Source organism: Salvelinus namaycush, unplaced genomic scaffold (assembly GCF_016432855.1).
Source record: "Salvelinus namaycush isolate Seneca unplaced genomic scaffold, SaNama_1.0 Scaffold2912, whole genome shotgun sequence".
NCBI classification, from domain to species: domain Eukaryota; kingdom Metazoa; phylum Chordata; class Actinopteri; order Salmoniformes; family Salmonidae; genus Salvelinus; species Salvelinus namaycush.
Genome location: NW_024059800.1, coordinates 10,001 through 21,508, shown reverse-complemented (window position 1 = coordinate 21,508; position 11,508 = coordinate 10,001). Strand labels below are relative to the sequence as shown.

The 11,508-nt window shown below is 48.1% G+C and overlaps 1 protein-coding gene across 1 annotated transcript in view; it reads right to left on the bottom strand.

Annotated features, from left to right (window-relative positions):
• Positions 1–386: 386 nt before the first annotated feature.
• Positions 387–11,508, bottom strand: part of LOC120039680 (ubiquitin carboxyl-terminal hydrolase 33-like) — a gene marked incomplete at its 5' end in the record, with an annotated part of 11,549 nt that continues 427 nt past the window's right edge. Inside the window, 5 exons of the mRNA XM_038985096.1 lie at positions 387–1,017; positions 1,208–1,276; positions 7,894–7,996; positions 10,258–10,366; positions 11,286–11,367. Coding sequence (XP_038841024.1) covers positions 863–1,017; positions 1,208–1,276; positions 7,894–7,996; positions 10,258–10,366; positions 11,286–11,367 — 518 coding nt within the window. The remainder of the gene's footprint in view (positions 1,018–1,207; positions 1,277–7,893; positions 7,997–10,257; positions 10,367–11,285; positions 11,368–11,508) is intronic.

Sequence of the window (11,508 nt, the reverse complement as noted above, 5' to 3'; positions counted from 1 at the left end):
TAGGTAGGTAGTTTCCTGTTAGGGGGTAGGTACCGTAGGTAGGTAGTTTCCTGTTAGGGGGTAGGTACCGTAGGTAGGTAGTTTCCTGTTGGTGGGTAGGTACCGTAGGTAGGTAGTTTCCTGTTAGGGGGTAGGTACCGTAGGTAGGTAGTTTCCTGTTAGGGGGTAGGTACCGTAGGTAGGTAGTTTCCTGTTAGGGGGTTGGTACCGTTGGTAGGTTGTTTCCTGTTTGGGGGTAGGTAGGTAGTTTCCTGTTAGGGGGTAGGTACAGTAGGTAGGTAGTTTCCTGTTAGGGGGTAGGTACCGTAGGTAGGTAGTTTCCTGTGAAGAGGTTGGTAGGTAGGTAGGTAGTTTCCTGTTGGGGGGTAGGTAGGTAGTTTCCTGTTAGGGGGGTTGGTAGGTAGGTAGGTAGTTTCCTGTTGGGGGGTAGGTAGGTAGTTTCCTGTTAGGGGGTAGGTACCGTTGGTAGGTAGTTTCCTGTTAGGGGGGTTGGTAGGTAGGTAGTTTCCTGTTGGTGGGTAGGTACCGTAGGTAGGTAGTTTCCTGTTGGTGGGTAGGTACCGTAGGTAGGTAGTTTCCTGTTGGTGGGTAGGTACCGTAGGTAGGTAGTTTCCTGTTAGGGGGTTGGTACCGTTGGTAGGTTGTTTCCTGTTTGGGGGTAGGTAGGTAGTTTCCTGTTAGGGGGTAGGTACAGTAGGTAGGTAGTTTCCTGTTAGGGGGTAGGTACCGTAGGTAGGTAGTTTCCTGTGAAGAGGTTGGTATGTAGGTAGGTAGTTTCCTGTTAGGGGGTAGGTACCGTAGGTAGGTAGTTTCCTGTGAAGAGGTTGTGATGTAGGTAGATTTAAACGTAGCACGTCTCCACCTATATCTTCTCCTTAGACTGCGAGGAGGCCTCTAGTTCGGGGTGAGATGCGTTGGTGTGAGAGACGTTGGGCCGGACTGTTACGAGCGGACCTCCTCCGTGGATGGAGTGGAGGAAGTTCCACGTCTCCTCAGAGATCTGTCCCGAGTCAGCTCCTTGAGGGGAGTAAGTAGCACACAGATTTAATGAGACTGAAATAACGCAAACATTTAGTAGCTTTTTCAGAAGAATCTATCTTGATCAAGTGTGTGTCCACTACAGTTCCATCAGCCTCACACGGATAGGACATTATATAAGCAGGGGGATTTAGAGAAGACAGAAGAGTTGACTGGGTCAGGCTGTTACCTTGTCTGAGTGTTAGATGGCCGTTCTTGTTGATCGCGATCTTGGAGTTATCGATTGGTCCCGGTGGATCTGCAAGGGAGAGGGAAATACATTATTAATGACACATAAAATGTAGTCTGAAGGCAGCCTAATATAGCATTTTATAGCACTCCTTTCAACAGCTGGGAGTGGAGACTCCAAATCGCACCTACTACTCTATCTATACAGCAGTATGTAGACACCCCTTCAAATGAGTGGATTTGGCAACTTCAGCCACACAGTCATGCAATCTCCATAGACAAACATTGGAGGTATAATGGCCTTACTGAAGAGCGCAGTGACTTTCAAATTGGCACCGTCATTGGATGCCACCTTTCCAACAAGTCAGTTAATCAAATTTCTGCCCTGCTCGAGCTGCCACGGTCAACTGTAAGTGCTGTTATAGTGAAGTAGAAACGTCTAGGAGCAACAACGGCTCAGCCACGAAGTGGTAGGCCACACAAGCTCACGGAACGGGACCTCCGGGTCCCGAACCGCGTAGCGCATACAAATCGTCTTTCCTCGGTTGCAACACTCACTACAGAGTTCCAAACTGCCTCTGGAAGCAACGTCAGCACAAGAACTGTTCGTCAGGATTTTCATGAAATGGGTTTCCATGGCCGAGCAGCCGCACACAAGCCTAAGATCCCCATGCACAATGCCAAGCGTCGACTGGAGTGATCTAAAGCTCGATGCCATTGAACTCTGGAGCAGTGGAGACGCGATCTCTGGAGTGATGAATCACGCTTCACCATCTGGAAGTCCGACGGACTAATCTGGGTTTAGGAGATGCCAGGAGAACGCTACCTGCCCCAATGCATAGTGGCAACTGTAAAGTTTGGTGGAGGAGGAATAATGGTCTGGGGCTGTTTTTCATGGTTTGGGCCCCTTAGTTCCAGTGAAGGGAAATCTTAACGCTACAGCATACAATGACATTCAAATCAAATCAAATGTTATTTGTCATATGTGCTGAATACAACAGCTGTAGACCTTACAGTGAAATGCTTACTTGCAAGCCCTTAACCAACAATGCAGTTTTAAGAAAAATAAGTGTCAAGTAAAAAATAAATAGTTAAAGAGCAGCAGTACAATAACAGTAGTGAAGCTATATACAGGGGGGTACCGGTACAGAGTCAATATACAGGGGGGTACCGGTACAGAGTCAATATACAGGGGGTACCGGTACAGAGTCAATATACAGGGGGTACCGGTACAGAGTCAATATACAGGGGGTACCGGTACAGAGTCAATATACAGGGGGTACCGGTACAGAGTCAATATACAGGGGGTACCGGTACAGAGTCAATATACAGGGGGTACCGGTACAGAGTCAATATACAGGGGGTACCGGTACAGAGTCAATATACAGGGGGTACCGGTACAGAGTCAATATACAGGGGGTACTGGTACAGAGTCAATATACATGGGGTACCGGTACAGAGTCAATATACATGGGGTACCGGTACAGAGTCAATATACAGGGGGTACCGGTACAGAGTCAATATACATGGGGTACCGGTACAGAGTCAATATACAGGGGGGTACCGGTACAGAGTCAATATACAGGGGGTACCGGTACAGAGTCAATATACATGGGGTACCGGTACAGAGTCAATGTGGAGGCTATATACAGGGGGTATATGTACAGAGTCAATGTGGAGGCTATGTACAGGGGGTACTGGTACAGAGTCAATGTGGAGGCTATATACAGGGGGTATATGTACAGAGTCAATGTGGAGGTTATATACAGGGGGTACCGGTACAGAGTCAATGTGGAGTCAATATACAGGGGGGTACCGGTACAGAGTCAATATACAGGGGGTACCGGTACAGAGTCAATATACAGGGGGTACCGGTACAGAGTCAATATACAGGGGGTACCGGTACAGAGTCAATATACAGGGGGTACTGGTACAGAGTCAATATACATGGGGTACCGGTACAGAGTCAATATACAGGGGGTACTGGTACAGAGTCAATATACAGGGGGGTACCGGTACAGAGTCAATATACATGGGGTACCGGTACAGAGTCAATATACATGGGGTACCGGTACAGAGTCAATATACAGGGGGTACTGGTACAGAGTCAATATACATGGGGTACCGGTACAGAGTCAATATACAGGGGGTACTGGTACAGAGTCAATATACAGGGGGTACTGGTACAGAGTCAATATACAGGGGGTACTGGTACAGAGTCAATATACAGGGGGTACTGGTACAGAGTCAATATACAGGGGGTACTGGTACAGAGTCAATATACAGGGGGTACTGGTACAGAGTCAATGTGGAGGCTATATACAGGGGGTATATGTACAGAGTCAATGTGGAGGCTATGTACAGGGGGTACTGGTACAGAGTCAATGTGGAGGCTATATACAGGGGGTATATGTACAGAGTCAATGTGGAGGCTATATACAGGGGGTACCGGTACAGAGTCAATGTGGAGGCTATATACAGGGGGTACCGGTACAGAGTCAATGTGGAGGTTATATACAGGGGGTACCGGTACAGAGTCAATGTGGAGGCTATATACAGGGGGCACCAGTACAGAGTCAATGTGGAGGCTATATACAGGGGGCACCAGTACAGAGTCAATGTGGAGGCTATATACAGGGGGGTACCGGTACAGAGTCAATGTGGAGGCTATATACAGGGGGGTACCGGTACAGAGTCAATGTGGAGGTTATATACAGGGGGTACCGGTACAGAGTCAATGTGGAGGCTATATACAGGGGGCACCAGTACAGAGTCAATGTGCGGGGGCACCGGTTAGTCAACGTAATTGAGGTAATATGTACATATAGGTAGAGTTAAAGTGAAGGAAGGTTGGCCCCAGTGATGTACTGGGCCGTACGCACTACCCTCTGTAGTCCCTTAGGTGATGCAACCAGTCAGGATGCTCTCGATGGTGCAGCTGTAGAACTTTTTCAGGATCTGAGGACCCATGCCAAATCTTTTCATTCTCCTGAGGGGGAATAGGTTTTGTCGTGCCCCCTTCACAACTGTCTTGGTGTGCTTGGACCATGATAGTTTGTTGGTGATGTGGACACCAAGGAGCTTGAAACTCTCAACCTGCTCCACTGCAGCCCCGTCGAGGAGAATGGGGGCGTGCTCGGTCCTCTTTTTCCTGTAGTCCACAATCATCTCCTTTGTCTTGATCACGTTGAGGGAGAGGTTGTTGTCCTGGCACCACACGGCCAGGTCTCTGACCTCCTGCCTATAGGCTGTCTCGTCGTTGATCAGGCCTACCACTGTTGTGTCATCGACAAACTTAATGATGGTGTTGGAGTCGTGACCATGCAGTCATGAGTGAACAGGGAGTACAGGAGGGGACTGAGCACGCACCCCTGAGGGGACCCTGTGTTGAGGATCAGCGTGACGGATGTGTTGTTACCTACTCTTACCACCTGGGGGCAGCCTGTCAGGAAGTCCAGGATCCAGAGGGAGGTGTTTAGTCCCAGGGTCCTTAGCTTAGTGATGAGCTTTGAAGGTACTAGGGTGTTGAACGCTGAGCTGTGGTCAATGAACAGCATTCTCACATAGGTGTTCCTTGTGTCCAGGTGTGAAAGGGAAGTGTGGAGTGCAATAGAGATTGCATCATCTGTGGATCTGTTGGGGCGGTAGGCAAATTGGAGTGGGTCTAGGGTTTCTGGGATAATGGTGTTGATGTGAGCCATGACCAGCCTTTCAAAGAACTTCATGGTTATAGACGTGAGTGCTACAGGTCAGAAGTCACTTAGGCAGGTTACCTTGGTGTTCTAGGGCACAGAGACTATGGTGGTCTGCTTGAAACATGTTGGTATTACAGACTCAGTCAGGGACAGGTTGAAAATGTCAGTGAAGATACTTGCCAGTTGGTCAGTGCATGCGCTTAGCACACGTCCTGGCTATCCGTCCGGCCCTGCAGCCTTGTGAATGTTGACCTGTTTGAAGGTCTTACTCACATCGGCTACAGAGAGCGTGATCACACAGTCATCCGGAACAGCTGATGCTCTCATGCATGCTTCAGTGTTGCTTGCCTCGAAGCGAGCATAGAAGTAATTTCTCATCTGGTCGGCTCTTGTCACTGGTCAGCTCGCGGCTGTGCTTCTCTTTGTAGTCTGTAATAGTTTGCAAGCCCTGCCACATCCGTCGAGCGTCGGAGCCGGTATAGTACGATTCAATCTTAGTCCTGTATTGATGCTTTTGATGATTCGTCTGAGGGCATAGCGGGATTGTGTCTGGGTTAGAGTCCCGCTCCTTGAAAGCGGCAGCTCTACTCATTAGCTCAGTCCGGATGTTGCCTGTAATCCATGGCTTTTGGTTGGGGTATGTGTAACGGATGTGAAATGGCTAGCTAGTTAGCGGGTACGCGCTAATAGCGTTTCAATTAGTTACGTCACTTGCTCTGAAACCTAGAAGTAGTGTTTCCCCTTGCTCTGCAAGGGCCGTGGCCTTTGTGGAGCGATGGGTAACGATGCTTCGTGGGCGACCGTTGTTGATGTGTGCAGAGGGTCCCTGGTTCGCGCCCGTGTCGGGGCGAGGGGACGACGTAAAGTTATGTTACATTGATGCTGTTGACCCGGATCACTGGTTGCTGCGGAAAAGGAGGAGGTCGAAAGGGGGATGAGTGTAACGGATGTGAAATGGCTAGCTAGTTAGCGGGTACGCGCTAATAGCGTTTCAATCAGTTACGTCACTTGCTCTGAAACCTAGAAGTAGTGTTTCCCCTTGCTCTGCAAGGGCCGCGGCTTTTGTGGAGCGATGGGTAACGATGCTTCGTGGGTGACCGTTGTTGATGTGTGCAGAGGGTCCCTGGTTCGCACCCGTGTCGGGGCGAGGGGACGGTCTAAAGTTATACTGTTACATATGTACGTACGGTCACTGGGCGGACGACGTCATCGATGCACTTATTGATGAAGCCAACGACTGATGTGGTGTACTCCTCAATGCCATGGGAAGAATCCCAGAACATATTCCAATCTGTGCTAGCAAAACATTCCTGTAGTTTAGCATCTGTGTCATCTGACCACTTCTGTATTGAGCGAGTCACTGGTGCTTCCTGCTTTAGTTTTTGCTTGTAAGCAGGAATCAGGAGGATAGAATTATGGTCAGATTTGCCAAATGGAGGGCGAGGGAGAGCTTTGTATGCGTCTCTATGTGTGGAGTAAAGGTGGTCCAGAGTTTTTCTTCCTCTGGTTGCACATGTGACATGCTGGTAGAAATGACGTAAAACTGATTTGAGTTTGTCTGTATTAAAGTCCTCGACCACTAGGGGCGCCGCCTCTGGATGAGTGTTTTCCTGTTTGATTATGGCCTTACACAGCTCACTGACTGCGGACTTAGGATATTTGTGATCGTAGCTTGTCTATTTTGTTATCCATTTGTACGTTAGCTAGTAGGACTGATGGTAGAGGCAGATTACCCACTCGCCGTTGGATCCTTACAAGGATCCTTACAACTCCCGACACACGTCCCAATATCTCTGTCTCTTGCAAATGATGATGTCTGAAGTAAATCCTTCGCGTCCGACTCGTTAAAGAAAAAATCTTTGTCCTTAAATAGGTGAATAATCGCTGTCCTGATATCCAGAAGGACTTTTCGGTCATAAGAGACGGTGGCAGAAACATTATGTACAAAATGAGTTTCAAATAACGCACAAAAACCCTTAAAACAGCAGCCATCTCCTCCGGTGCCATTAGTTATTCTAGAAGATTCTGTGCTTCCAACTTTGTGGCAACAGTTTGGGGAAGGCCCTTTCCTGTTTCAGCATGAGAAGTCCCCTTGTGCACAAAGCGAGGTCCGTGCAGAAATGGTTTGTTGAGATCGAACACCTTTGGGATGAATGGTCAACCCCATCGAACACCTTTTGGATGAATGGTCAACCCCATCGAACACCTTTTGGATGAATGGTCAACCTCATCGAACACCTTTTGGATGAATGGTCAACCCCATCGAACACCTTTGGGATGAATGGTCAACCTCATCGAACACCTTTGGGATGAATTGGAACACCGACTGTGAGCCAGGTCTAATCGCCCAACATAAATGCCCGACCTCACTAATGCTCCTGTGGCTGAATGGAAGCAAGTCCCTGCAGCAATGTTCCAACAGTGGAGGCTGTTATAGTAGCAAAGGGGGGACCAATTCCCTTTTAATGCCCATGCATACTTTTGATCATGTGGTGTATCTTTTTAGCCAATCACCATTGTCCTTTCCCTTGACAAAGCCCTCCCAGGCTTTGTCTAGAAGGGATAAAGGTTTTGTCAAAATGTACTTTTCAAAGCAGGTTAGGAGAATTAGGTTCAGGTTAGGAGAATTAGGTTCTGGTTAGGATAAGGGTTAGGGTTAGCTAAAATGCAACAAAAAAATCTATTTGACAAAAGCTGTATCCCATTACCCACTCTCTGAACCAACCTCTCACCATTGTCCTTTCCCTTGACGAAGCCCTCCCACTCTCTGAACCAACCACTCACCATTGTCCTTTCCCTTGACGAAGCCCTCCCACTCTCTGAACCAACCTCTCACCATTGTCCTTTCCCTTGACGAAGCCCTCCCACTCTCTGAACCAACCACTCACCATTGTCCTTTCCCTTGACGAAGCCCTCCCACTCTCTGAACCAACCACTCACCATTGTCCTTTCCCTTGACGAAGCCCTCCCACTCTTTGAACCAACCACTCACCATTGTCCTTTCCCTTGACGAAGCCCTCCCACTCTCTGAACCACTGCATGCTGATGCAGTAGATGATCAGTGGAGACTCCTCCTCTTGGAACGCCTTGTTCAGCTGAACAGAGGAAGGGAGAGAGGGGATGGGGGGAGAGATGGGGATGGGGGGAGAGAGGGGATGGGGGGATGAGAGGGGATGGGGGGATGAGAGGGGATGGGGGGGATGAGAGGGGATGGGGGGAGAGATGGGGATGAGGATGGGGGGGATGGGGGGAGAGAGGGGATGGGGGGAGAGATGGGGATGGGGGGAGAGATGGGGATGGGGGGAGAGAGGGGATGGGGATGGGGGGGATGGGGGGAGAGAGGGGATGGAGGGATGAGAGGGGATGGGGGGAGAGAGGGGATGGGGGGAGAGAGGGGATGGGGGGAGAGAGGGGATGGGGGAGAGAGGGGATGGGGGGGATGAGAGGGGATGGGGGGATGAGAGGGGATGGGGGGATGAGAGGGGATGGGGGGATGAGAGGGGATGAGAGGGGATGGGGGGGATGAGAGGGGATGGGGGGGATGAGAGGGGATGGGGGGAGAGGGGATGGGGGGAGAGGGGATGGGGGGAGAGGGGATGGGGGGAGAGGGGATGGGGGAGGGAGGGGATGGGGGAGTGGGGGGAGAGGGGGGATGGGGGGAGAGAGGGGATGGGGGGGAGAGAGGGGATGGGGGGAGAGAGGGGATGGGGGGAGAGAGAGGGGATGGGGGGAGAGAGAGGGGATGGGGAGAGAAGAGCGAGGGAAGGGGAGAGGACAGGAAGAAAGAGAGTTGAGAGAGAAAGATTATAATTTCAATTAATTGAGAACATTAAAACAGGTGCGTTAGTGCTGGGGTGGAAAAAAAGCCTATACACATCTACTAGCTCTCTGTTAAAACTTGTTTGGGATAGGGGGCAGCATTTTCACTTCTGGATGAATAGCGTGCCCAGAGTGAACTGCCTCCTACTCTGTCCCAGATGCTAATATATGCATATTATTATTACTATTGGATATAAAACACTCTGAAGTTTCTAAAACGGTTTGAATGATGTCTGTGAGTATAACAGAACTCATATGGCAGGCAAAAACCTGAGAATAAATCCAAACAGGAAGTGGGAAATCTGAGGTTTGTAGTTTTTGAACTCAGCCCCTATCGAATACACAGTGGGATATGGGTTATGTTGCACTTCCTAAGGCTTCCACTAGATGTCAACCGTCTGTAGAACGTTGTTTCAGGCTTCTACAGTGAAGGGGGGCCGGATGAGAGATGTTTGACTAAGGGGTCTGCCTACAGCCTCGTTCTCAGTCACGCGCTTTCAGTTGAGAGGTATCTCTCGTTCCAGTGCAATTCTACAGACAATGGAATTCTCCGGTTGGAACAGTATTGAACTTTTATGATAAAAACATCCTAAAGATTGATTCTATACTTAGTTTGACAAGTTTCTTCGACCTGTAATATAACTTTTTGAACGTTTCGTCCGAATGGACCAGATCGCGCTTTTGGATTGTTTACCAAACACCCTAACAAAAGAAGCTATTGGACATAAATTGACATAAATGATGGACATTATCGAACAAAACAAGCATTCATTGTGGGAGTACATTCTGATGAAGATCATCAAAGGTAAGTGAATATTTCTAATGCTATTTATGAATAATGTTGACTACCCAACATGGCGGATATTTCTCTGGCTGGTTTGGGCTCTGAGCGCCGTTCTCAGATTATGCTTTTTACGTAAAGTTTTTTTTTTAAATCTGACACAGCGGTTGCATTAAGGAGAAATGTATCTAAAGTTTCATGTATAATAGCTGTATTTTCATCAACATTTATTATGAGTATTTCTGTGAATTCATGTGGCTCTCTGCAATATCACTGCATGTTTTGGGACTACTGAATCTAACACGCCAATGTAAAATAAGATTTTTGGATATAAATATGAACTTTACCGAACAAAACATACATGTATTGTGTAACATGAAGTCCTATGAGTGTCATCTGATGAAGATCATCAAAGGTTAGTGATTCCTTTTATCTCTATTTGTGCTTTTTGTGACTCCTGTCTTTGGCGGGAAAAATGGCTGTGTTTTTCTGTGACTTGGTGGTGACCTAACATAATCGTTTGTGGAGCTTTCGCTGTAAAGCATTTTTGATATCAGACACTGTGGCTGGATTAACGAGAATTATATCTTTAAAATGGTGCCTAATACTTGTATGTTTGAGAAATTTGATTTATGAGATTTCTGTTGTTTTGTATTTAGCGCCCTGCAATTTTATTGGCTGTTGGCGAGGGGTTCCGGCGGAGCCTAGACAGGTTAACTCCAGTGCATGGAGGAAAGGATCCGTGAAAGGCCTTACCCGGACAAACATGTCCAGCTCTGTCCTGCGTCTCTTTTCCAGCTTCTCAATCTCTGTCTGACAAGTGTGACACACATACAGGTGGTTGACAGCAGGCCCGCCTCCGTACCTAGACAACAAACCAATCACAGCTTAGTAACACACCTTGACCAGACTAATCACAGCTCAGTAACACACCTTGACCAGACTAATCACAGCTCAGTAACACACCTTGACCAGACTAATCACAGCTTAGTAACACACCTTGACCAGACTAATCACAGCTCAGTAACACACCTTGACCAGACTAATCACAGCTTAGTAACACACCTTGACCAGACTAATCACAGCTCAGTAACACACCTTGACCAGACTAATCACAGCTTAGTAACACACCTTGACCAGACTAATCACAGCTCAGTAACAGAACTTGACAGACCATTCACAGCTTAGTAACAGAACTTGACAGACCATTCACAGCTTAGTAACAGAACTTGACAGACCATTCACAGCTTAGTAACACACCTTGACAGACCAATCACAGCTTAGTAACACACCCTGACAGACCAATCACAGATTAGTAACACACATTGACAGACCAATCACAACTTAGTAACACCTTGACAGACCAATCAGAGCTTAGCAACACACCTTGGCAGACCAATCACAGCTTAGTAACACCTTGACCAGGGACCACAGTCCTTGAAACACAGCTCAGTGAATAAACCTCTCAGAACCAGTAAGCATTCCCCTTAGCCGCATCGTCCTCCGAGTTGGTGTCCTGCGATGCCAGGAGACGGCCGTCGTGCTATCTGACGTAAGACAACGCTCCTAGCCGTAAAAATACACCTTTATAAACCATGACTTTATCAACTATGGGTACGGTTACACTGACACAATAATGTGATTATTGTGAATAACTCTGATTAATAGGGTTCGATTAAAACATTGAATGCAAGAAAAATAATTTCCCTAACAATCCTGTTTTAATAGTCCTCCGTGTAAACGTCCCACTTAATGACGACACCGTGTAGCTGTATGAAGCTGACCTGCTGTAGAGGTGGTCCCACGCGTTCTGAGGCAGCATCACGACCAGATCATCCATGAACGCTGCCTTGGCAGGCGGCACGCCTGATAACACAGCATTTAAAAAGATCCTCATCACAAGTCATTATGGGTAATGGGTACCACTAACATTAACCTCACCCAATATCTCTGTTAACATGGATTCATTTTGTCTTCCCCCCCCCCCCACCAGTTGCTTTGACAGTT